The following is a 26,397-nucleotide window of genomic DNA, read 5'->3' as shown; positions in this document are numbered from 1 at the left end:
GAACACAAAGTTGGGAATGGCCCTGTCTGAGATTTATGGGTCATTTGTATTGACCTGAATTTATTAAGCCCCCATGCTCTTTCCTCTTCCATGAAGAAAATTGGAGCTGCTCCTCAGGTTCAGTCCTCTCTCTGTTTACAAAAGACTTTTCAACCTCTGCTGAGGTTGCTATGGAAATCGCTCTAGTTTATGTCTCGTGTTTGTCTTACCAACCTGATTTGTAAAAGAATGGTGTGAATTTAGGGTTGGCTAAGTTCCCGGCTGGCGCGCTGGCCCTGTAAGACATCCCTGCAGTCACTGCCCTGGCTGGATGCAGACAGCTTCCCCCATGCTGTCTCCCAGCTTGTGATCTCCTGTTCCCAAAGCTCTCCCAGCACAGGGCCTTCTTGGCATGCTAGGATAGAAACCAAGTATCACCAGCCCATGCTCAGCCTCCATCAGGACACAGCAGTTCTATCTGCAGAGGCTGGGGCCAGTACATGCCTCCATCCCTTCTCAGTCACTGCAGAGTATGTTTTAGCAGCAGATCTGCTGCCAATCCATTGAATTTCCTCTGGAGAGCCCTGAACACAACACAGGCCAGTTTCACCCAGTAGCCCATAAGGTGTCACTCTGCTTCTTCCTCCTTGCTGCCACAGCCACCTCTCCCAAACCACAGCTTCTGGACGCGGGGGTGTGAGCAATGAGCTGTCAGGCCACAGCGCTGTCGTGCCAGTCCCCGCTGGAGAGCGGCAGAGCTGTGATGATGACCACGGACATTGCTACAGCCCGAGGGCTGCAGGGAGCAGCTGGGCAGCTCAGTCCTCTTGCCCAAGGTGTGTGTCCTGCTGGCAGCAACTCACGGCCCTGGGGAATGACAAGCAGCTGCCTGTCATCCGACAGAGCCCACGCAAACAGCGTGGGGAGAGAGAGACCTGGGAGCATCTCCCTGTCAAACTACGTGTCTAGGGAATTAGCGCAGAGCCTTGACGTCTTCTGCACCTGTTACTTTACTCAGGTCAAAAGCAAAACGGGAAGTGTTTCATCACATCATTAAAAAATAGTCCATGGAATCAGTGCTGGGCTGGGATCTGGGCAGAGCAGGGGACTTGCATGTGAGCAGTTCAGTGCAAGCCAACCACCTGAACTCCCTGATCTGTATCAAAGAAGCTCCTTTGTGTTCCAGAGCAAAGGCATTCTGAGGTGTTCCCTTAACTAAAGGGATCCTTCGGGAAGCACACTAAGCCTTTGCACAATAAAAAGCCCTGCACATCAAGCAGGCAGAAACCCCCACGGACAGTTTAAACACCCAAGAAACACATGAAGGTGTACTGCTGCAAGTCCCTCACATCTTTTGCCTTCTTCACAGTATCTGCTAGTGTACAGCATGCCACCAGGCAGCCCGGCCCACGCACTGCGGCCACTTTCCCATTTCACTGCCAGTTCAACATAGAGGGCAACCCGGTGAAAGGAAAGAAAAGCACGTTTTTCCAGCAAAACTGATGCCGTAATTAGTCAATTTGCTAATATGCTGAGGTGTGAACAGCTTATGGTGAGGCAGGAGGAGCAGCTGTCCTGCAGGCACAGCCCTCGCTGCCTGCCTCGCGGGCAAGGCAGGAGAAGGGCTGTCATCTCCCCAGCTGGCCGGGTCCTGATGGATGAGCCACCCAGGGCTGGTTAACAGGCTCTGGAGAATCTGGGGAGGGAATGTTTTTTTTTGTGAATGGGTCACGATGCAACGGTGACCTGATTACGGCACTGAGCAGCTCCCTCCACCCCCCAAAAGCCATGTGTTCGCTGCGTCTGTCACGCTGCTGAGCTGTGACAGCGCAGTCTGGGACAACGTGCTGGTTTTCCCAGGGGATCCTCGGCAGAAGAGAGCACGCTAGGAAGACGTACAATGGCAGAGCATGAGGCACTGCCTCCCGGGAGAGACGGTGGCAAAGGAGGGGGGAAAAAAACATGCTACGGGGACCTCGGCTGCTAGGAGATGCTAGCGCTGGCTCCGGAGAGGGAGGCACATCTTCGCTCCCCTGGGCTCCCGCTTCACTTTTATCTGCTCTGCTCCAGGGCTGGAGGCGGTTCGGCTTACACCAGTGACAAACCAGACAAAGAAAACGACAGACTGGGAGGAGAGGAAACCCGGCCCTGCACAGCCTGGACACATCCTCCACCTCCCTCTGCTCAGCCGTGATAAAAAAATCTCCCCCTCCTCCCTCCTCACCGTGCTAGACCGGCTCCGTCGGGCAGTCTGAGCCCAGCCACAAGCGCCTCAAGGCAGCAACAAGGTCTACACACATGCGACATGACAGCATCCTCTCTCTTCATACAGCACACCCAGCAAAGCCCCGAGCCCACGTCCATGTGCTGTCCTTTTTGCAAGCGGTTTTATTTTAAAACCAGAACTCAGCTTCTCCATGTGTTTAACAAGTCCCCTTGTGTCTTTTTTCTTTTTTTTTTTTTTTTTTTAAATAAAATTAATTTATTCTACAGAACAGTAAACTCTTCCAGACTCTTCCCTATTTACAAATTAACATTTTTGCTTGCAGATCATCGCTCCCTCCCCACCCCGTTCCTATCCCGTGACACAGAAGATGAAAAATCAGCCAAGGTGTGAAGGGCTCTAAGGCAGTGCTCCCATCCGCAGCCACCTGGGACCTCGGGGAAGAATGAGAGCGATGATGTCTGCGCTGCAGCCGGAGGTTCCCCCTCGTTCACCGTGAAAGAAGCAGGTCCACGTTAAACCCCAGAGCATCTGGCCTCTCCCTGCACGGGCTGGGTTGAGCTGTGCTGAGGAAGGAGCAATGCCCCGGCACAGCAAACGGCTCCCACGCTGCTGGAGGTGGCTGCTGGTGTGGCAGGGCTGAAGGGCCATGAGGTTGGGGAGAAGGGGGAGCTGGCTGCAGGAAGATCTCTCGGCCCTCAGCCCGCGCACCTATCGGGCAGAAAGGCAGCTCCTGCACGGCTGGGGGAGGCGAGGAGCCTCGAAGACACCTCCCCCTGCCCTGGTGAAGGGGGAGAAAGTGACTCTGGAGCTGGGGACATGCTTTGCTAGCTCAGGAAAGAAGGCACCTTTAAAAAAAAAAAGAAAAAGAAAAAAAAAAAAAAGAAAAAGAAAAAAAAAAAAAGAAAAGAAACAGAAACACAAACAAACCACAAAACTGACCCAAACCAAAACCAGATGCCAAAGCAACTCTCCAGGCAAATTCAATGGTTTCTGAACTAGGTTGTGGCTTGGCTCCTACCCTACGCAAAGCACACACTCCTCCAAGCAGCCTGGCCCCGCTGGTTTTCTGCTCTGCGCTCTCTCCCAGGTCTCGGCGGTGCAGGAGGGAGCTCCTGTTCCTGTTGGAGACACATATCCTGCGCTGGGGGCTGCTCAAAAGCCACAGTGCTGCTAACGGGCAGAGGCAGTCACGCTGCTGCGCACAGGGGCAGGGGCAGGGTGGCATTTCAGCCAGCAGCAAGGGCAATGCTGGCTGCCCGTGCTGTCAGCATAACCTGGCCCCTCCGAGTCACTCATCTCCCCCCCTAGCAGCAGCCCTGCTCCTTTCATCCTTTCCGGGCATTTCAATTTCTATAAGAAAAATAAAAATAAAAATCTTCAATAGCATCTACTGAAGGTCTGTAGTGTTTTCACTCCCGGGGAGCCCAGGTGAGCACTCGGGGGGGCAAAACTGCCTCCACCTCTGCACACAAGCTCCTGGCCCCTGTCTGAACCCCCTGAGACATCCCCACGGACTAACAGCTGATGCAAGGGGGATGTTGTTGTGTTTTTTCAAGGTTTGCCTTGAGCACTGGAAACGACTGCCTAACTGCAGCAGCAAGGAGGCAGCAGGCTGAGCCGATGCCCTTGCAGGCAGCCAAGGTTTCAAAAGCCAAGGAAGAGAGGGAGGAAGAAAGGGGTTATTCAGGGAGTCTCCAGCTACAAGGAGAGAAAGGACAAAGGAACAGAAGTGGCAGGACAGCAGGAAAAACCTTCCTCCAGTGAGATGTTCAGCTTTGAAAAATGCCTTCTCCTGGCAGAGCGAACGAAAGGCATGCCCCTGGGATGCGCACGGATGGGCACGTGGGAGAGCAGCCCCTGGGGGGCACCTGCCGTCCCCACAATCATCCCAAAACGCCCGAGCCCCATGCTGACTCGGTCCCGGGAGAGCTCTTGGTCCGGAGGGACAGGGAAAACGCTGCAAGCTTCGAAATGGCACTGATGCTTTCAGCCTCCCAAACCCCCCCAGCGCCACCCCAACCTCGGGGCTGGGACTGGCCGGGACGTGGCCGGCTGCTCACAGGGCTCCGGGAAGGTCCCGGCCGCGCTGCTGCTGGTGGTGGCAGGAGGTGGCGGTGGTGGCAGCGAGGCTGGTGTGGTGACGAGGCGTGGGTGAGCCGTGCCCCCCTGCCATCCTGCCCTCGGGGGGCTCAGTAGAAGGAATATTGGTTCTCCACCGCCCGCGTCCGGCTGCGGGCACCATCGGCGTCGTGGTAGTCCTCGGCGCCGGCGGCTGGGGGCTCCGGCCGGCGCTCGGCGCTGTCGCTGCGGCTCCGGGGGCCCAGGGCGCCCTCCAGGCGGTGGTAGGGTGCGGGGATGGGGACGGCGGGGGCCACGGCAGCCCCCTCGGCGGGTGGTGGGGCCGGCGGGGCGGCGGGCGCTGTGCTGCAGAAGTAGTGCGGGGGCGGCAGGTCAGCTCGGCAGCCCGGCGGCTGCGGCACGAGGGGTGGTGGGGGGCCGGCATCTGCAAGAGAAACAGGAGCTTAACTCCTCACAGGCTTCCTATGCCCACCGTATCTATCCGTGGGAGCTGCCTGGAGGCTGGCTGCTTCCTGTGCCCACCCTATCCTTCGCCCTGTGCCCACCGACCCTCCTCGCCCACTTTCTGTGTGCCCCAATGAGCCACGCAGCATCTGATCCTCTCATTCTCCACGCCAAGGGACACAGAGGCCACCCCAACACGGCTTGCTGTGGTTCTCCCCCCATCCAAAACGGGATAACGCCCACCCTGGTGCATCTCCAGAGCCACACGTACCCTTCCTCAAAGACCAGCACGGGACCACCCCTCCAACACGGGCACACCATTAAGTTGTCAGTGGGGAAATCCCAGCGACCCGTCCCCTTTCGTGCTGGTGCAAGGTCCCAGCCCAAATCCACCCCAGCAGCCCTCCTGGCACGGCCCCGGGACCTACCGGGCAGCGGGCTCTGGGCCACCACGTAGCTGCGGAGCGTGATGTCGGCCGCGCCGCCCGACTCGAGCGGGATGGGGTGCGTGTGGAAGTGGCGCAGCATGTCGAAGATGGTCTGGAACCAGAGGTGCTGCACGTGGCACTGCCCGCTCTCGTTCAGTGACAGGCGGAGATGCTGCGAGGGCAGGGGTAAGGGGTGAGCTGGGAGGCAGCCAGGCAGCCCCAGCCTCCGAGGAGCCCCCCTCCAGCAGCCGAGGTTTGCTCGCGGAGCGGGCGGCACCCACCTTCGCTTTCCCCTGGAAGTTGAAGGTCAGGACGTACTCCCCGGGCCGCGTCTCGCTCTGCCGGATGACGAACAAGCCGTGGCTCCTGGCGCCGCCGAGCAGCACCAGCTGGGCCGCCTTGATCCGCGAGAGAGTCCCGTGGAACCAGGGGAAGTCGGAGAGGTTGACCTCCGCCTCCGCCTCGCTGTCCTCCCCTGGCCGCAAGCACCGCCGCATTTTAGGGAGCGCCCAAACATTTGCCCTCTCCCAACCCCGTGCACCCCAAGGGCGAGGCGATGGGGCTGCATCCTGCACCCCTGTCCTGCCCCCCTACCTGTGCCGGCGGTGGGGGAGGATTCCAGCGTCTGCAGGAAGCTCTCCAGCGGGACGTGGGCCAGCAGCTCCCCCAGGGAGTCCCTGCCCCGGCCGTGGGGCGCGGACACGGTGGTGGCAGCAGCGTTGTGAGCACCGGGCAGGGCACATCTGTCTGGTGGCCTGTGCACATCTGGAAGGCAACGTCGGTGTCTTCAACAAGGGTGGGCATCTCCTCGCAGCGGGGGCAAGCACGAGGACCTGAGCACTCGCTTCAGGCTCCCTGCCTTTATCCCCAGCAGGATCTGGGCCCCCAAAAGCAGAGCTGGCACCAGGAGACCCCCCTCCCGCCCTCCCCAGTGGGATTTCTCACCGTCAGCCAGAAACTCGCAGCTGCAGGAGGACGCCCTGCCCGGCAGGCAGGCTCCCTGCGCGCAGGAGGCCAGCTCGATGTCGTCCCCGCTGTCCCTGGGGGGTGAGCACAGAGCAGGTGACCGCAGGCAGACACAGACAGCATCACCCCTCGCAGGCAGCAGGGGCTTTATTAGCCAACCACCACCTGGTGATATCTCAGCTCTGGCCTGAGCCCGCAGAAAACATCCCAATGCTCACCCCTTCCTCCCGGAGCACCGAGGCAGCACCCAGAGGCCGAGCAGCTGGCAGAGCCATGGCGTGCCGGGAGCAGGTGCGGTGAGCAGCTGGCACACCAGGGGCTGCTTCAAACATCACCACCAAAACAAGGTGGCTTTTTGGGGTGAGAAACCAGTGTGTAGGTATGAGCCCTTGGAAAGCCTTCATTATGTGGGTTGTGCTGGTTGGGACCAGCTGCAGAGCTGTGCTGCAATCCCCTCGGCTCGGACACGTCTCTTGCTGTGACTTCCAGAGCTTTTGCTCTCATGCTTTGCACGCAAGACACGCGCACGCTCCCATCACCAACTTCCACCCAGAGACAGTTTTGCTTTCACCTCCACCCAGAAAAAGCTGTTTGAACCCACCCCCAGGAGCTGCGCCCCCAAAAACCAGGAGGTCCTGCAGACCAGAGGGGCATCCACCGTGCTGCAGCCCCTGTGTCTCACATCCCCAGCTGCCCCGCTGCCCGTGCACTTCAGCATCCTTCTTGCACAAGCTCCCTGCTTGCTCACGGCCTATTTTTAGCCAGCGAGAGCCCGGAGCTGCTCGTGGCACTCGGGTGCTCTTGCTTAACAGCGGCCACGTGCGTGCAGACAGCCAGGAAGCGGCTGCGTTAGCGGTAACGGCTCACGAGGGAGCTGCTGAATTATTTAGTGGCCAGTAAGTGAATCAGCCACTGGGAGTCATTCAACTGCAGCCACTTAAAAAAAAAATAGAAAGGAAAAAAAAAAGAAGGGGGGAAGGAAACCAAAACCAACAGAGCTCTGCAGAAAACGCGTCGCCAGGGCGCTTACGCAGAGGTTTCAGCGCGGATCCTTGGCAGGAGGACCGAGCACCGCGTGCAGGAGCTGAATGAAAATTCATTCTTGGCACGGAGCACGCGTGTCAGTGTATTAAGCAGCTCATTATTATTTGCTGTAGAGTTCATTATTATTTGCTCTACGGTCGTGTCCGGAGGCCAGCACGGGGCTGTGCTGGGTGCTAGGCAAACACCACACGCCACGAGGCCGCTGGAGGCAGAGTGTGGGGCTGGAGAACCGGCACCAAAACACCCATTTTGAGAAAAAACAGCCCTCCCTTAACTGCCAGGCCACGCTTCCCTGCCTCACCTCCCTCAGCAGCCCAGCCTCAGTGTTGCTTCGTCAATTATGTATTAAAAAAGCAGCAGAAGGAGCGCACGGTGCATCCTCACAGCCTCACCGCAGGGGAAGGTGGCACGGGGGGCAGCAGGGAGCCTCCAAGAGCCCCTGTCCCAGTTTTGCTCGAGGCTTTCACCCCTGCGAGCTTGGGCATCCCCTCCTTTGCTGAAATCATGACAAGAAATGTAGCAGTGGGGTGTGCCCAGGGACTGTGGGAGAGCGTGCCAGCAGACCACTGAATATAGAGAGGATGCTGGGCTGGATAAAAAGCCTGGGAAATAGCTCTGAGGTGATATGGAGGCTTCGGAGAGTTGGTGTTAGGAGCATCCCTGGGTCACCTGCCTCGGCTAGTCGAGGCCATGCGGAGCAGGAAAGGGTTAGCAAGTGGCCGGCGCGCTGCAAGGCTGCACCTCTGACACACAGCGGCTGCTAACTTTGCCTCCAGATTTCTGCCAAAACGAGTCAGACTTTCTGTAATAAGCTGAGCAGCGAAAATTGCGTCAGCTGGGGTCTCTTCCCTCCTAGTGGTCTGCAAGGGCTGACCACCAGTCCCAAAGGCATGCCCTCTGCCCTCTCCGGGGTGCTCAGAGGAGCTTTTCACTTGCTGGAAGACGACGACATTCCTTTAAACAAGGACATTATAGCAGAGACCTCCTGGATGCACTGGGACCCCTGGACCTGATGGCCACAGCTGTGAAGGGCGGCAGTGCAGGAACCTTGCCCAGGTCATGCCCTGATCGACTGGAGAGGATGGAGGCTGTGGTTTGGAGGGGAAACCCGACCATGCCCCATGAGCCTTACCCGGGGTCGATGCAGTCCTGGATATCTGCCACCCAGGAGTGCTTCTGCAGGGAGTCGATGGTCTCCAGGATGTACTCGGCACCGTTCTCCACCTGGAGGCGAGACAGGACAGCGTCAGGCCACGGCCAGGGTCCTGCCACCCGTCTGCTGCCCCCCACCAGGCAAAGCAAAACCCCGAACCTGGCAGGGCTCTGGCTGGACCTGCGTTCACTTGCCACTGTTACACTGTGCCCTAGCTGAAGGATAGCTGCATGTTCCCATCCCAGCACAGGGGTGTTGAGAGGTGACCCCCGAGGGATGCTTTGATGTGCCCGGGGGTGATCCCTGGCAAAAGCTGAGGAGCTCAGAGGAGAAAAAATAAAAGTAATAATAATAAAAAAAAAAAACACCTGTTTTTCAGCAAAGGCATCACAAGGTTTTTACAGCCTGTGTGGCCACACCTGCACCAGCACAACCAAGGGCAGACACCATTCCCTCGACTACAGCATCCCCCAAAAACTAGCTCTGCACAGGTGGCATGTCAGAGACCGTGCTGCCCTCTCTCGTTGCCCTGAAATCCAACCAGACCCCTAAAACCAGGAGTTTAGACCTCTCCTCATTTTCTTTGCCTGCCAGTCCATCAGCTTTCCAATTTCTGATTGGATCAGAGAGATAGAGATCCCACAGCCCTTTAACAGGAAAGAAATAGAACAAAATAAAACCAGGATGCAAAACTTGCAAGCCCAAAGGAGCTGGGCTGCTTTGGGACCGGGGAGGACGGAGCACTCGGAGCACCCAGCAAGGTGCTGCCTGCCTCCGGCCATTTCCCCACGCCATCCCTGCCAGACCCCTTCTACAGCATGTCCCCGAGGCAGCCCTGACTCCGGGAGGGTATCGCGTTGCCAGCCGAGACAGCCTTTGAGCAAATTAAATTAATTGCATACAACTGAATCGCTGTCCTGAAAATAAACAGGGCGCGCAGGAGCCGTGCCCGGTGCCGCGGCGAGCAGCAATCAGCCCTCCTGCCACGCAGCGGGTACAGGGGAGCAGCAGAGCCCCCCCGTTTTATTTAACCGGGATTTCAGAGCGGAAGGCACGGAGCTGGCTTGGGAGACCTCGGTGCTCCTTCAGGCAGAACAAAGCGCGTGCAGGGCTCGGGTATTTTGCAAGCGCCCGCTTGTGCAATGGAAAAAACGCGTGTGCCGGGTGTCTGACGCGTGGCGAGGACACGCCGACTGTCAGTTTTTAGGTGATTTGGCAGAACTGATTCCAGCGTGTGAAAAGCAGGGGCTTTTTTTTCCCAGCACGTTGCCGGGGAAGGTGGAGATGTGGCTCCACACCAGCCCCATAGGCAGAAGGATCCCGTCTCACCCTCCTAATCCGTACCCTGGCATCGAGGGGTGCTCCACCCCTCTGGGAATCCAGCCTGCAAGGGAGGAACGCAAAAGAGCAGCAGGAACACGGCCCCATGAGAAGGGCCAGGGCAGAAAGTGAGCCACAAGGAACAGAGGATGTCAGGAATGGGGGAAAAGCTCCCCGTGTCCACAGCCGTGAGAGGGAGGGTGGCAGCAGATGATGCTGAGCGAGCCCCTGGGGGTAATGCGGTGCCTGGTGCCACGCCTCATTACAGGGATCGATTGCAATCAATTAACCCCGCAGCAGGGTAAGTGCTCGGGCCAGAATGGGGCAGGAGCGGGTTAGAGGGTACCTGGTAAATGTCGCGCTTTCAGGCTCTGGGTAACCACAGAAAAGGCTGAAGCAGGGGCAGAGCCGTGGTGGTGGGGTGGAAGGGCAGCACACCCAGCCCCAAAGCCCTCATTGAGGCACCTAGAGCACCCCATAGCCAAAACCCTACCAGTGGGGACCTGCAGAGCCCCAGTGGGACCATGGTGATCTGGTTGTGCTCTGTCACAGCCCCAGAGCGAGGGATGGGAGCAGTGATCGGTGCCACGTCCTCTGCTACAGCAGTGTGCCTGGTGCTACCATATGTAACGCTGCAGCACGCAGAGCAGGGGAACGGGGTTGAGATGAGACTTGTAAAGGGACCTGGAAACCAGCTGCTGCTGGTTAATGGTCCACGTGGAGGAGATGCTGGGCTCCTTCGCGTCAGGGATGCTGTCCCACACGTGCTGCCATTCAGCAATGAAGACAAAAGAAGGAGGGGATGCCCAATCCATTCATGGCTGACACCACGTTGCAAGCGTTTTCGAGGATGAGGCAAGAATTCAACTTAACTTCTTGATGCTGAGAATTAGGCTTTGAAAGAAAATGCCCTGGCCAGGCTCCACCACAACGTCACGGCGAGCTCCAGGCCCGCGCCGACACCACGGGCACCTAGCCTGAGGAACCACAACTCTGGAGAGGTTCTGCAAAAAGCGCAGCGGGGTTACGGCAGCTCACAAGCTGCCTGTGAGTCAGCATCATCGTTAGGGTATGAAGACAGCAACTGGATGCGCTTGGGCTGGATAAAGAGGAAGAAGAAAGGAGAAGCAAGCCTTCCCACACCCCCCTGGCCACGGCACTGCCTTCACTTTGGGACACGCTCGCCCCGGAGCCCAAAAGGAACGTGGGGAGGAGCACGGGCTGCTCAGTCCAGACAGGAGAAGACGTGTGAGCTTGGTTTTCAAGCACAGAAGACACCAGCCAAGATAGCCTCCATGTCCACAGTGGACACAGATCACAGCCAAGGTTGAGGTTAACAGCAAGAAGCCCGCGAGCACTGGGGCGAGGTGGGCTGCGAGGTGCAGGGGCTCTCACAGCACTGGGCTGAAGACAAAGAGCAGCTGCAATCAGGGCAGTTTCCCCTCTCTGCACTCACAGATCTCTCAGCTCGTGAGCAGGTCACCCAGCCGTGAAGCCTGGCCTCCCCGCTCTGCCTTTGCCACCTGCTTTTTGGGGAGAAGCACCGTGGAGAGAGGTGGATTTTAGCAGGGGTGGGACACGGAGCCCCTCCAAAGGTCGCTGTTACACATCACCCCCCAGCAGCTCTGATGGGGAATGTGAGCCCCTTGATGTGAGCAGGGAGGCACAGCCTCATCAGACAGAGAGAAACGTCACTGCCAACACCACTGTCAGGGCATCAGCACAGCGTGCCCCAAACCAGAGCCTGCGACACTCAGCGAGAAGGTCCCTGCTGCCATAGAGCCCCAGAGGAACTTCCCAGCGCTCTTGCTCGAGGCTGGGATTTGCCACAAAAGGCTGCTGGGAGCATGACCTTAATTAATCAGATTGTATGGAAAACACTTCTCCGAGGTCTCTAGCTGGAGATAGACTTTGCCTCTCTGCTTGCAACCCTTGCAAATTGTCTCCAGACGCTAATTAAACCTTGTCCCGGTGACAAGGAGATGCAAAACCCCATGGTGAAAGCCAGGCAACCAGCCTGATCCCCAAATACCTGGGCATCAGGTGGACGTTGCATCATTTTGGGAGCCCCAAAAGGAAGAGAAAGGGAGGCAGGGACCCCGTGGGGAGCACCAGTACTGTTGGTGCTTCAGCTCCAAATCCAAGGCAACATCCCTGGGGTCAGAGCATCCCTGCAGCAGGGCTCGATCACACTGTTACCTCCCTGCCCTCACCTTCAGGACGAAGGTGTTGTCCTTGTCGGGCATCTCCAGGGGCATGGTGGTCCGCACCTCGATGATGGCTGAGAGCGGGATGCTCACCTTGGGCTTGGAAGCCTAGGAAACGAGAAAATTAAGATAAATCGATAAATAAATTAAAAAAAAAAAAAAATGAAGTTGCTCGATCTAATCAAACTGTCCTGGGGGACAGCGCGGCGTGGCTCTCAGCAAGGCGAGATCGTGGCTCAGCCGCACGGTGATTACGGGGGGTGGGAAAAAAAAAAAAAAAAAAAAAGCATTGATTTCCCTCATGTGCCTGCTAACTCGAAGCTGTTTTAATTAAACCAAGAGAAGGCCCGGTGGAAGACGGGGAGGTTAGTGCATTTATCTGCCAAACCTGCCTTGTTCCAGCTCTGCCAAGCCCACTTGTTCCTCTCCTTTGACACCTTTCCCTTCCTGAGAGCTGCTCAGCAGCGTGGATGGGTGCCCCATTTACCCAGCCCAGGAGTTACAGTGCAGCAGCCGGAGCTGTGCGGGGAGTTTTAATTTCATTTTAAAAAAGGCCAAAAAAAAATAAAAATAAAAATAAAAATTTCCCCCAGCACCCGCCGGAACCTCTGTGTGGGGGCAGGACCCGCTGCCTCCCACTCAAAGTCTCTGCTGAGCACCAAATTCCCCAGATATTTGCTTAAATTACAGCAAATCAGCCCAAGGGAGGACACGGAGATGCTCCCAGGGCTGGTCCCCTCCGGGATGCTTGGCATCGTGGCTCCAGGGGTGGGAGCACGCAGACGAGGCTGCTGATGTGCACCAGGCTGCAGGTTACCAATGATGGGTTCAGGGGCCATTTTTTTTTAGTTAGGGGAAAAAATCAAAAGATAATAATTCAGGCATGAGAACAGAAACTGTCCTTTCCCTTCTGGGACGTTTCATTTCCACCAGCCCAGCCCCCTGCGCTGCCTCTGCACACATCCCGGGCTGCACCGGGCTCAGCCCTGCTGAAGTTTTCCATCTTTTTTCTACGGGAGAAGGTGAGAAAAGGGGATGGAGCTGCTGAAGAAAAGCAAAAAACCCACACTGTTAATTCAGCAGTGAACCAGAGGAGGGTCTGCTCCAGGAGGGTCTTCCTGCAGCAGCCCGGGGTGCCCACGGGGAGCGTTATTAATGGCCGTGGGGATGCTCTGGGGACATCTCCCTACATCTATTTTCCCCTCAAAACCCCAGGATGCTTAAAACAACTGCTGCGTGCCGGCACAAACATCTAGCACGGCTTATCGCTTCCTGTCGAAGCGGCAGTTAAGAAAGGGCTCGCTAAGGAGATCTGAAAACATGACCATAGTTTTTGTAGGGCCTACACAAAACCAAAGCTGGGGGATCCCAAAGCAAAAAGCAGTTTTCTTCCAGCTGTGCCAGCTCGATGCCACATTTGCAGCTGGAGCACGCCAGATGGAATACAAGATGGGATGAGGGGAGATGAAACGCAAACTGAAGACAGAGGGGTGTAATTACAACAGCAGAGCAGACTATTTCCATAAAAGTTGTCACAAAATCATTTGGAAATTGACTTTTTTAGAGCCAAATGAAGATGCACTAAAAAAAAAATCCCTCTATGAGCACTCTCCTAAACGTTTCAACAGCAGCAGTTGTTCCTTTTTAACCTGGGTTTAGTGCCACCTTGGTGCAGTGCTGCAGCCCAAGCTCCCGGGGGCTTCCCAAATTCTGGGAATTCCCTTGGCTGAGGAAGTCCCCGAGCCCAATACCAAGGACATGCACCGTGCACAGCAGCTCAGAGCTTTGCTGTAGGGATATGCTTGAGTTCAAACTCGGATTTTATATTTTAGTAGGAGAGGTGTGAAGCTTAAGAAAACAGAAAAAAAAAAAAAAGGCAGGCACAGACCAGCACCAACAGTGCCGTGGTTCATTTTGTCCTCAGAAAAGTAGAAGGTGTTTTTTAAAAATATGAACTCTCCTGCCATCCCTGTGACTCCTGTATGGGTCATACCAGAGCTAACAGGGGGCAAAGATCAAGATCAGTGGGTTCCCAGCAGCTTCCAGCAGACCTGCAGCACTGTGCAAAGCTTGTGCTGCCCCAGCTTCTCTGCAAAGGACCCAAACACAAGTGGAAAAATCCTGTAAAAAAATCAAGTAAATGAGGTTTTTCTTCCCCAAGCATTTAAATAACCTGAGATTTCTGTCCTAACCCGTACAACTAGTAAAACCCCCAGGAACGGCCTATTATTTGCCCTGTGTTTGTCACAGATGAGCACGCACAGCGCAGATGAGGCTCAGTCAGTGCAGGTTGGGCAACACAACGCACCTTCTGCTCCTCCCAGGAGGAACAGAGGGGTCCTGCAGCGAGGAGGGACTGAAGGTGGACCCCAAACATGCCCTCCGCATTTCCTCAGAGAACTGCTCCCCTCTCTGCCCCAGGAAAAGAGGGGCAATATTCCCCTGCAACACTTGTAAAGGGGATATTGCAAGGAGGGGCGTGCCACAAGCAGCTCCCCTTTCTGCAGCTTTACAGCTTTTCTGCGTTACAAATGCAGAAAAGACACAGGCAAGGAGAAGTGATAGCGTGGGGACTGGTACTGATAACAAGCAGCGTTCCCCTGCACAGCAGGGTGAGTAGCTGGGGCTGTCGGTGAGGAGTGTTGCAAAACCCAAGGGCAGCAGTGGTGCTCCGGCCCCAGGGCTTCTGCCCCCCCACCAGAAAGCTGTGCTGGGAGCCACATTATTCCACGTGAATTATTAATTTGGAAATAACGAGTGCTGCAACTAAGCATGGGGTTGCTTGGTGACACATGGAGCACTCTGCGATGTGCTCGGAAGAGAAAAATCTCCTGGTGTCCTGGACGTACTTCATCTGAGTGTGGCAACGAGCTTCTGCACTATAATCACCGATATTTGGGGCTGAGGGACAGACAGGGCCTTCAGCATCTCCCCCGCGGGCTGTGGAATGAGCACTGGCGAGCGGTTTGTGGATGGGACTCGACCGCCTTGCCCCACACAGCCACATCTCAGCCTCCCGGCACCAAACCTCCCGCCGGAGCAGGGCTGGATTTCATCCCAGCTCCGCAGTGGAAATGAAAAGTAACAACACAAAGCCCAGCTGCTCGAATTTCACCCCGACGCTCACCAAGACGGCAGCGGAGGCGAGCCAGGACTTACCTTGGGAGGGACGTAGAACTCCAGCAGGAACCTCTCCCCCTCCACCTTCACCGCCTTGCGGAGCAGGAGGCGGCACTTCTGCCACTGCGAGCTCCCCACACAGTTCGTGTCGTCGGCGACCATGTAGCGCAGCGTCCCCTCCCGCTGGATGTCCACCAGCTCCACCTTGGAGGACTGAGCCTTGGAGAGCCGCAGTTTGTGGGTCCACTTCTCCCGCGGGTCGCCGGGCTCCTTGCCCCCGGCCGCCCACGGCTCCCTCTCGGCCCTCCTGCCGCCCGGCATGGCCTCGGCGCCCGGCTCCGGAGAAGACCTGCGGTGCCACATCTCCTTCATGCCGTCCACCACGCACAAGCTCATGTTCCTCAGGGAGAAGCCCTTCTTGAACTTGGGCTTGGTGGCGGCGTGGACGGAGACGTCCTCCGAGCTGCGGGACTGGCCGTAGGAGGACACTTTGCGTGCCTGGACCTGCTGTGCCGGGCTGAGGTAGCGGCCGGCGCCCAGCGGAGCCTCCATGCTGTCCAGGGACTCAGTGGAGGTCTCCTCCTTCCGCTGGGCCACCTCGCGCCCGTAGGGCACGTGGCAGTTCTGCAGCCCCACGAAGGGCACGATGTTGTACTTGGTGGGCGAGTCGGAGACGAAGACCCGGCTGACCTCCAGGCTGAAGATGTCCAAGAAGTTGGCGGCGAAGTGGTGGGAGAAGGAGGCCTCGGCGCCGGGGGTGTCGTAGTGGGGGTTCTCCCTCAGGAACTGGCAAAACTTCTGGGCGAAGTCGACGGCGGCCGCCTGGGCGTGCAGCTCGCAGAACTCGCGCCAGTCGGGGAGCGGGGAGGAGGGCTCCTGGCACAGGGCATCGCCGTTCATGGCTGCCCCATTCCACCTGCCGGCGGGCTGCGGGGCAAGGGGACAGACAGGGTGAGCTCGGTGGTCAGCGATCCCAGCCATCAACACTTCCACAGCAGGTCCCCAGCCCTGGCACCAAGTGGGACGCGAAGGGAAACACAGTGGGAAAGCATTTTTATGCTGCAGCCCCTCCCTCCGCCACACTGGAAAAAAAAACTTGGCCCTGGCTGCAGCCATAAATCGTACTTATTTTACGATTATGACCGTGCAAAAGTGTTATCGATTTCTCATAAAACCACTAAGGAGTCCCCGACCGGAGCAGCCTGGGGGGATTTGCCTCCAGGACTGACGCTGCCACATGCATGGCCTGGGCACTGCAGGCCCATAGTAGTGCATCCTCTGCCACCATCCCCTGCAGCTGCTCCGGCTCCGCCTGCATTTCTGCCCACAGAAGAAATTTGGCACATCAGTTTGGCTGAGCATCTCAGTCTGGTCACATCCTTGTCAGATGCAGGCGAGCAGAAACCCTGTGCCCTCCCCACTGCCTGTCAGACCCCAGGGCTTTAAGGGATAACCCCAGAGACCAGGGAGTCGGTAGGATAAAGGGGAAAAAAGCCAAGGTGGCAGACCCAGGAGCCACCAGGAGCTGCAGGGAGGTGAAGACCAGACCTCACGCCCACAGAAGAGGTTCCCAACCTCACCCAGCCTCTGCAGGACTCACACGTGTCTCTTGTCTTTTTGCTTACACTGCATTTCCCAAACCTCTTCCTAATTTTTTGAGGCTTGCACCTCACAGGGGAGATTCCTGCAGTGCTCGCATCTAAATTGCGATTTTCCAGCACCGAGACTGCTTGTGCCTGTCGGTGACAGCGAGCCTTGTCCCATGAGTTACTCAGGCACCTCTCAGCCACATGCCACCCATGTGTCCAGAGAAGCATCCTGTTCCCCTCGAGGGCAGTTTCACCTCAACACCATGAAGGGAACGCTCTGCTCTGGACCCCTGTCCATAGCAGCCCCTCATGTCTGGCCTGGGGACATGCCAGGGCTTCTGGAAAAATGGGACAGCCCCTCTCATTTGGCCGCTCTCCGCTCACAAAATCTTTCTGGTGAGTGATTGCTGCTGCTAATAAATCAAGCACAGTAACTAACCATCAGCTTACATGGCCAATACTTCATTACCGGTCAGGTAAAGTGTTCCAGAAGACAGAAACTTAAAAATGTGTGTGTGTGTGTGTGTGTGTGTGTGTGTGTGTATATATATATATATATATATATATATATATATATATATATATATTTAATCCCTCTTTGGCTCACCAGTCCTGAAGCAGGGGATCCCAGCGCTTGGCTGGACCTGGAGCTCCCCAAAGATCTTTCGCAGGAAACTACCAGAACCAAGGGAGGCCCAGGCAGCGGAGCAACCAGAACGACACAACCAGACAGGCCCAATTCCCTCGTTAAACACGGGCAATAAAAGCCCTCAGTGAGAAGGGAAACCCCAAACTGCTGGCAAGAGCCAGATCCAGGGGAGTTTGGCTTCCCAGCTGTCTCATTAGGGCCTCGCAGCTTTCTCTGGGTGCTTTTTTACCCTGCGCTGAGCCGGCCCCGCTCGCCACAACCCAGCCCGGAGCAGGGAAAGCCCCGTCCCCGCAGTTTACAACGAGGCTGAATTTCCCCAAGAGACAGCGGGAAAGCAGCAGAAAATGTAAAGCTGTTTGTTACCAGGCCAGCAAATGCAATTCTCACGTACCCATCCATCACCCGGCAGAGAATTTAAAGGCTCGGCTCCCGGCGGCAGCTACTGCCCTTCAGCTTTACCATCCACAGCCGCAGCTCCCCGAGCACAAAGCAAGGGAGGAGGAATATTTGGGCTCGGGGAGGTGGAAGGGGGTCTTCCTGCTGCTGACCCAAGCAGGAATAGCTGGCACCATGAAGAGCAATGGACTGGAAAGAAGGTGCAAAGGGCAGCAAGAGGCTCAAGAGGGAAGAGAAAGCCTCATGCCGAGGGGTGATGGCCCTGATTTTGTCACACCTGCAGAAGGGAGCAGTTAGTTTTACCCCATGGGCCAAACCCCAGGGCTTTGCTGGTGTTGTCCCACCATGCACAGGAGGGAAAATGCTTCCCCCCATTTCCCCCTCCAGGAAGGATGGGGCAGGAGGGCCAGGCAGGACAGAGCAGGACCAGCCTGCCCACAGACGAGCGATGGGAAGCCAAGATGCAACAGAGAGATTAAAGGAGGGGGGGGGGTTGGAAAGAAAAAGACACTTCAACAAAGATAAACCCCAAACAAAAAGCCCGGCCACCCAGCCGCTGCAGCAAGCCTCAAGCTGGGAGACACGCACACAGAGGCATCACAGCGTCTTCCTTTCATCTGCACGGGGATGACAGACTCTAAAAGGCCAATTTATAAAAATGAAGCCTAGAGGAGAGATGTCTGGCAGGTCTGAAGGAGGAGGGGGGGAAGGTTGGGGGCCCTGTGCGGCATCTCCATCGCCCCCCACCTGCAGTGGGTCTCTGAGCCCCCCGTGGGGACCCTACTGGGGAGACTGGGAGCAGCGGGGGGCTCGGGGAGGCCCCCTGGGACCACAGCAACATCCCCCCCCTCCCCAGCACGTACGCCTGCACCTGATTCCTGCGGGAAGCAGGCTCCCAATTATCTCTGCAGCTTTACCTTTAATCTCGGTGCCTCCGCTCCCCTCTATGCCAACAGCACTGCCCCACTTCTCGAAATAACTCCTCGTGCCACAGACAGCATCCCCGGGCAGGGCGGTGGAAGTCGAGATGAAAATAAGCTCGAGATGAAAATAAGCAGCAAGCCCACGACTGTTTTTTGGCCAGGAGGGGCAATTCGCTCCCAGCCCGGCTCACCAAGGGTTGCAGCGTGCGGCCGGGCACCTCAGAAGGAGGCAGAGCCCCGTTGTGGGGGATTTCTGCCTGCTCAGGGGTCACAGCCTCGCTTCCCTGGCCTGGGTTACACAGCAGGACAGGCAAAGAAACATGGAAATGAAGAGGTTTGTCCCCAAAGAGAAGCTGCGTGGCCACAGAGAGGCAGCCAAGACACCAGCACCCTCGGGCTCCTCCTAACACCTAACACTGGCTGGTCCCCAAACGCCTCCCCGGGCAGAACCGTGCCCTGCTGCTGCTGCCGCCACTTGGGAAAACAATTCAAGGTTTTAGAAGGAGGGGAAATAAATAAATAAATACGGATTTCTGGGGCCTGGCCAAGTGGAAGCCCAGGTTGCAGTCGCGAGCCAGCTGCTGGCAGCGATGCTGTGCCAATCCCTCCGATAAACTGCGCCGACGGCCCCTGCGCAGCGGGGATGTGTCGGCACACACAAGCCCAAAGACCTGAAAGGCGAAGTGAGCTCGTGACCCCAAGAAGGAACGAAATTTCAGCCGTCAGCAGAAGTGCAAGAGACCATGGAAAAAAAAAAAAAAAAAAAAGTCTCCGGTGCAGTGGGAGTCAAGGAGTGACAACAAAGCCACCAGGATTTGCTGAACCAGAGGAGCGGGGAGGAACTAACATCTAATGAGGTGTTAATAACCCGAACGCACAACACTGGTCATGGGATAGCCAGAGCAGCCAGCCCAGCACTTGCTCCAAGGGCTTTATTTAAGGAAACAGCCCTAATAAAGAGATGTTTCCCTTCCGCCCCGCGGAGCGCAGCCAGGCTGGGGCCACGGGAGGAAAACCTGCGTCCAGCTGAGCTTGCAGGAGGCAGATTTGTACCCCCCGCTCCTTTTTTTTTTTTTTTTTTTCTAAAAGGCTAAACACCCTTCAGTACGAAGGGGACGACCAGCAGTCCTCCACTTCCCTGGGGGTTTCCAGCCTGGAAATAAAAAATAAAAATAGTAATAATGAAAGCTCGCATGCCTGCATCTCCGCCTGCACAGGAGCGCTCCCAGGGGCTCAGGCTCGCAGATCCGGGCTGATGGAAGCATGGGGAGGATGGAGCATCCTGCAGGGACTGGTGTGCATGTTCTGGTGGTCCTGGGTCCACGCTTGTGGGGAAGGATGGGGCCGGCAGGGTCCCGCTGCTCGGCTTCCAGCGAGATCGATGCCAATCAGACCCCGGGACGCGAGGAAACCCGGGCACCTGCTCGCCCCAGAAGAGAGGCTGACCTCAGCCGTCCCCACGTGTTCGGGCAGGGGAGATCCCCGGGTCACGAGCGGGTGCTGGAGCAACGTGACACCCCGCAGGGCCCCCCCGGAGAAGGTGACGCTCCTGGCACGGCGGGCAGGACATGCCTGGCAGCCCGCGGGGAGCCTGGCGCCTGCCTGCATGGCCCTGGGGTGCTGCAGAAAGCGGCTAAAAACCAATGAAACAACAAAAAAAAACATGACAGGGGCTGCTCTAGGGGGTGGCAGGGTGCTTTGAGCAGGTTTAGGACACAGAGAGGAGGAAAAACAAATGCAGCACCTTTGCATTTACCATTCAAGCCCAGCGGAACAGGGGATGCAGCAGGCACAGAGATGGGGACCCACACCTGCAGCTGGCACCTGAAGGCTGGGGAGAGCAAGCCACGTCCTGCTGGTGGCTTCCTCTGCCACCACGAGGGTCCCAGCCCTCAAGGCTGAGACTTCAGTGCCCTAACTATGTGCAGAGGCTGATCTGAGGGACAGAAAGCCATAGGAAAATAAATAGATGCATAAAATAGCAGTGGGATGGGAGCTGGTCATCTCTCCGTGCTCTTTATGGCTCCGTGTACTATTTGTACTCCACAGCCCCTTAATCAGACTGGCTGTTGGAATTGGAGAGAAATGGAAACAATCTTTGTTCCTCTCATTTACTGTCCATCCCACTGAAATATTAATTGAGCAGCGTTCTGGCCTCAAGTCTAATGGTCAAGCCACCCTCCTCGATTCACTCCCCCATTAAATGCACGCTTTGACTCGCTGCCCAGACGCACCGGAGGGCCCTCCTGCCAGCCGGAGACGCTCGTCCAGCGTGCAGAGCCTTCTGCTGCACCAAGCAGGGGCTGCTCCAGCTGAGCCAGCAGCACGGGAAGCAGTTGTGCATCCCCTAACGAAGCTTTCCTCTGCAAACGAAGCACCGCACCTTGCGGGCCCTGGGGCATTACAGGGCTGCCGAACTCGTGGCTCACCCTAGGCAGCCTCATGGGCCTGTCCCCAAAAGGAATGGGCACGTTGTCCCCTTCCCGTGCACACACCAGATGTTGATGACCATTTCTCAGGGCAGAAAGGAAGGCTTCTCATCTCAGTGTCTGGAAGCACAAAATCCCGACGGATCACGGGAATGCGCTCCACTGCTGTGCGGGATGGGAGCCACCACAGCCCCGAGGGAGGGCTTCTTCAGAAAGAGACATCTTCGGAAGAGAAAGCAAACTTTGGGTCAGAAATGACCCCTTCTTCCCTCAAAACTCCCCAGCACGCGTTGAGGAGGATGTGACACTGACACCCTGCGTACAGCCCATAGGTCACAGCCATCCCCAAACCCGCAGCGTTCTCCACTTCCCACTACTCTGACCAACTTCGCTTTGCAGGGTCGTTTCTCTGCTTCCTAAACCCTACCCCGCCGTGCACTGCAACCCCCGTGCTGACAGCTGCTGGAAAATAAAATGAGTTAATAGACAAGACCCAGCGGATCTCAGCTGATCTCCTCCTCCCTGTGCTTCCAGGCAGGTCCCTGGGGCTTGGGGCCACAGCATCGCCCGTGACGCTTAGTGCACAGTGGTGGGGGACCTGGGGGTCCCCAGGGCACAGCAATGGGATGCTCTGCCCTGCCAGAGGCTTGGAAAGCCAGCAACACACCCCTTTGTTTCCCCAAACTGAGGGTGGGCTGTTTCTTGTGAAAATAATAGAGCTTTTGGTAAGGAAGGTAAGGAGCCACTGTCCTTTCCGTCTTGATGGGAGCCACCTCACCTGGCCAGGGCTCTGACCTGGGAGCTTTCTGCAGAAAATTAACTAGTCCAAAGTCTATTTTCAGCCCCCACAATAGCAGAGCCTCCCTCCAGGAGCGTCAGAAGCCCTGTCCCCAAGCAAGCAAGCTCAGATTTCCCTCGCTAAGCCTAGATTTCCTTCCGCCCCTCGGCCCACAACAAAACCTGCCCCTTCTCGCCTTCCCACCCTGGTCAAAGCGAATTTGTGCGGCCACCTCCGGGGCTGGTGCTCGCGGCATGGTGCAACACAGGCGTTACACATTAACCACCACGCCGTGGCTCTTGCAGGGCCTGGGGCACGAAGGGCAGAGCTGTGCTGGACACGTACAAAATGATGGTTGGGTTGGCCACCACGGCTCGCTCAACATCCCCCATGTACCTGAAATAAAAGGGGTTGGAAGGAAAGGCCCTGCTGTACAAAACCAGCTATAGTTCCCTAACTAACTGCTTGGAGAAAAACCAACCAAATAAAAAAAACCCTCTTGCCCTACAGATCACTGTGCCATTAAGGGGCTCCTGGGGTGGTTTTGGTGCACAAGCTGCACAGATCCATGGTGCAGAGCACTCGGCAAAGCCCTGCTCACATCAGGACCCCCCCTTCCTTCAGGGACAGGAAGGAAAAACCCCAAGATTGTTTTTCAATTACGGCTCATAACAAACACGGGATAAAGTTACACAGGCCCGTATTAAATTTTCTCATTATCGTTTTTACTTTCGGATATAATTCCCCACACGCATCCCTGGCTCGTACCCGCCCGCCAGCAGTGTTCGACGCTGCCCAGCGGTGCCTGAGCTGGGGAAACTCAGCTCTACCCTGCTACCGGGGCTGCTGCGCTCACTGCTGAGCTCTTACGGTGTGTGTAGGGCAAAACGCCTCGTGCTAGCTCCAGCAGGCTCCAAATGTCCCTCAACCACATGGTGCCCAGACACCACATTACAACTGGGATCTCTGGGTGGTGTTTCAGCCCCCCAAATTCATTTTTTTACCTCTCCAGCTATGCAGGGATGCTCCCCGGCACGCAGCGCTCCACACTGGTGGGCACAGGCGCACAGGAGGGGTTCCCTCTGCAGAGGGGCCGTTTCCCACCCAGCCTGTGCCTGGTGTTTCTGCCTCCCCTCCTTCCTGGTGCTCCTGGCCCCGTCTGCAGCCCCACTCCTGCCCCACAGCCTCGTGTGGGGCTCGGGGAGCTTCAGGCTGGAGAAGAGCAAGGAAGGCAACGTTGCCCCGGGGCTCCCCAAAAAGCCTGATTCAGCAGGAGCAGCAGATGTGCAACCATCGTCGGGTTTCTCAGCCTGCCATGGGGAAGAGGAAGAAGAGGAGGAGGAAGGGCTCTAACCAGCAACATCCTCAGGGTGCGCTGACGGCGATTTACCTCGGAAGAGGGACAGCTGAGATAAGAATTGGGCAAGGCCACCCTGCCACGAGAGCGCACAAGACGCGTTCCCACCAGCCCGGGAGAGGAAGGAACAGCCCTGATAGCAAAGACGAGCAGACAGAAGTGGTCACAGTAGGCAAGCAGCCACCCCACACCTATGAAGGATCTCATGCTCGAGGCAGACAGCACCCAAACCCCAAAAGACTAACCTGGAGCAGGGCAGTTTCCATCCTACAGCCCTCAGGACGCATTCACCCCGATGGCACAGCTGCCCCACGCTCGGTGAGACACCAGCAACCAAAACCACCCTGATTTCAAACACGCATCAACGGCCTGGAGCACCTCCGTGAGGCTTCTGCAACTTTTTTTTTTTTTTAGAAATAAGTTCCCCAATGGCCACCCCGGGGTGCAGCGCAGCGTTATGGCACCACCGAGGGATGCAGGGGGGCAGAGCTGGGAGCGCTCCCGGTCCCACCCGAGCACATCTCCCAGCCACGCAGCCACCCACCTGTGCCAACGCGATGGCCGAGGGCTCTGACCCTTTGGGGCAGCCCGGGTGATTTAGGAGCACGGCCCCAAAACACCCGGCACTGCAGCGGCGCCGCTCCTCTGCCCCCCTCCCAACAGGGCGAAGCAAATAATCATCCCAATAATAACAACAACCGCCACGGCGGGGAGGTCTGAGCAATCCGCTCGGTGTGGGCAGCAGGCAGCTGCTGGCTTGCCGAGGATTTAGGGCAGGATTTGGGGGAAGCCGAGCCGTTTTACCTCCTCTCCCGGTGCGGTTCAGGGGGTCCCCGAGGTGCCAGCAGCGGGGCTCTCCGCGTGCAGGCTCATCTCTCACAGCACCCAGCTCCCACGGCGCAGCCAGGGACCGGAGCAGCCCGGAGGGACCTGGAAGGCAAAGTTTGAAGAAGTCAAGTCCCAAAAAGGGTGCTCGGCACCTCCCCGGGGGTCACCCCAAAACCCCGGGGCTGCCGCACATGAGCCCAAGCGGTGAATTTGCTGGGAGCAGGGGGGGCTGCAGGGGAAGCCCCTCGCCACGCCGAGGCCTCAGCACGGTGCCGAGTGGCTCCTGGGGGGTTGTAGGATGGGGGGGGGCAGCTCGGTGGGGCCGTGCCCTTGGGTAGGGGCTGCCCCGGGGGGGGGCCGCAGGTGCCCGCAGAGCATCCATGCAGGCAGCACGCACAGCTCGGGCGGAATAATAACCACTAAAATAATGCTAATAACAACAAAAAAACCGTCCTTAGGGGGTCGTGCGCCTGGGGTCGTGCCCAGGACCCTGCGCCCCCCCTTCCCCGCAGCCCCCCCAGCCCGCAACTTTCGCCTTCCCGGGGTGCCCCCAGCCCGGCTCCCCCCTCCCCTCCCCTCCAGCACCCCGCACCCCAAAAAGGACCCGGGGAAAAAGGGGAATATGGGGAGGAGGGGAGGGGTGCGGGTCCCTCCGGGGGAGGGGGGGTGCGCCCCGAAACGGTGATGGAGAAGGGAGGGGGGGGACCAGGAAAGCGGCGCCGCCCCCACGCAGCCGCGGATCCGGTACCGGAGGGATGCGCTCACCCGGCCCGGCCCGGCTCGGCTCGGCTCGGCCCGAGCCCGGTGCAGCCCCGGCTCCCGGCTCCCGGCTCGGCTCCGGCGGGGCCAGCGCTGCCCGGCCCCCCCCGGCCCCCCCCCGCCCCGCCCGGCCCTGCCGCCCCCCCCCCCCCCCGCTCCTCCCACCGCTTTAAAGGGCCCCGCCCGGCCCCGCTCCGCACGGGGAACCCCCCCAAAACAGCGGGGATCTGCTGTAAGGGGGTGGTCCCGGGGTCTGGGGGGGGCACCCGGTGTCCCCACACATCCCAGAGGATGTTCCGTGTCAGGCAGGGCACCCCACATCACACAGGGCACCCTACATCCAACAGGACACCCCATATTACACACGCCACCCTACATCCCATGGGGCACCCGTGTCCAAAAGGGCACCCCACGTCCCACAGGGCAACCCATATCCTGCAGGGCACCCTACACCTTAGGGGGGGTTGGATCTAGATGATTTTTGAGGTTTCTTCCAACCCAAGCCATTCAATGATCCTGCACTGCACCCCATATCCTGCAGGGTACCCCATGTCCCACAGGGCACCCTACATCCCACCCTGCATCCCAGAGGGCACCCCACATCCCAGAGGGCACCCCACATTCTGCATGACACCCCACGTCCTTCAGGGCACCCCATGTCCCACTGGGCACCCCGCATCACTCTCCACATCCCGCAGGACACCCCACATCCCCCAGGGCACCCCACATCCCACAGCACAACCCCAACCCCGCATCCTACTGGACACCCCCCAGGGCACCCCCAAACCTCCCCTAAACCCCCCCCCAAACCCTAGGAGGACACCTCCGTTGGCCAACAAGGGGCAGCACCTGTGCCCCCTGTGCCACCCCAAGCTTTTTTCCCCCTGCTTATGAGAGGGATTTGGGGCGACACCGGCCCCCCAAGCAGCGGGTCCAGCCCTGGGCTTTGCCAGGCGGCGCCGTGCCGGCCGGATTCGGCTCCAGGTCAAGGTTTGCGGGCCAAGCCCTGGCGTTCGCTTTCGCTGCCCTGCTGACATATTTATAGGGCCCGTCGCCGAGCACCGGCCCTGCCAAGGGGGTCAGGACACAGTCATAATCCGCCTCCCAGCGCGGGGGGACCGAAGCCCGGGGAGGTTTAAGTGATTTAGTCAGGGGTCACATTACGGCGGGGGCCTCCGGGCCTCCCCGGCGGGGCGGATAAGGATGACTCACCAAAAAAATATAAAAAGGATTTGCAGGAGGAACAAATCCCTTTTACTTCTGCGAAGCACCTGTAGGATTAAGACAATGCCGGTTATGTAAGGGGCAGGGAGGGGGCGCGTTGTTATTGTTTTTGTTCGCCTTTATCACGCCGCCTTGCCATCCCCTTACCCTGCAGGGGAGAACCCGGTGAGATTTGGGAGATTTGGGAACCTGGGGGATGCCGAACCACGGAGGGAGGCTGGCTGTAGGGCCGGGGCCGTGTCTCCTCCTCTGGGTTTCAGGCAGCCACGGGAAACGTGGGGCAAAGGGGATTTGCAAAAGCATGGCCAGGGCACGGGCTTGCGACTTCTTTCCTTGGTTTCATCACTGCTGGCTCCGCACTGATTTTGGGTGAATGCCCACCCTTCTGCTCCAGGGAGTCGCGTTTTCCTCCCCGGGTGGTGTAAGGGTCCCACGGGAGCCCGCAGCCCTTCCCCAGCCCAAGCTGCTCGGAGTTGGGGGGTGACCATCTCTGCATCT

At 57.9% G+C, this 26,397-nt stretch overlaps 1 protein-coding gene across 8 annotated transcripts; it reads right to left on the bottom strand.

The window, feature by feature from the left end:
• Positions 1 to 27: 27 nt before the first annotated feature.
• On the bottom strand, positions 28 to 25,660 carry SH2B2 (SH2B adaptor protein 2). Of its 8 annotated transcripts, none has more exons than XM_084299424.1 (10): positions 25,525 to 25,660; positions 23,893 to 24,018; positions 15,007 to 15,894; positions 11,854 to 11,955; positions 8,300 to 8,391; positions 6,103 to 6,197; positions 5,752 to 5,922; positions 5,439 to 5,632; positions 5,158 to 5,329; positions 28 to 4,709 (listed from the first exon to the last, which is right to left on the bottom strand). In XM_084299424.1, exons 3-10 carry the CDS (start codon positions 15,865 to 15,867, stop codon positions 4,396 to 4,398), a joined length of 2,001 nt encoding a protein of 666 aa, XP_084155550.1. In that variant the 5' UTR covers positions 15,868 to 15,894; positions 23,893 to 24,018; positions 25,525 to 25,660; the 3' UTR covers positions 28 to 4,395. The 8 variants fall into 8 exon arrangements, with proteins under 8 accessions (XP_084155550.1, XP_084155546.1, XP_084155549.1 ...); XM_084299420.1 differs by lacking the exon at positions 25,525 to 25,660 and adding an exon at positions 24,682 to 24,801; XM_084299423.1 differs by lacking the exon at positions 25,525 to 25,660 and adding an exon at positions 24,687 to 24,705.
• Between the last annotated feature and the right edge of the window lie 737 nt (positions 25,661 to 26,397).

This window comes from Netta rufina (assembly GCF_964035555.1).
Source record: "Netta rufina genome assembly, chromosome: 21".
Taxonomy (NCBI): domain Eukaryota; kingdom Metazoa; phylum Chordata; class Aves; order Anseriformes; family Anatidae; genus Netta; species Netta rufina.
This window is presented reverse-complemented; position numbering and strand designations above follow the sequence as displayed.

Excerpts from the sequence above, each read along its gene's own strand:
- SH2B2 (XM_084299419.1), bottom strand. Across the intron at positions 5,923-6,102 it reads CTGCGAGTTTCTGGCTGACG|ATGTGCACAGGCCACCAGAC; the intron begins GTGAGAAATCCC and ends GTTGCCTTCCAG. Across the intron at positions 5,330-5,438 it reads ACTTCCAGGGGAAAGCGAAG|CATCTCCGCCTGTCACTGAA; the intron begins GTGGGTGCCGCC and ends CTGCCCTCGCAG.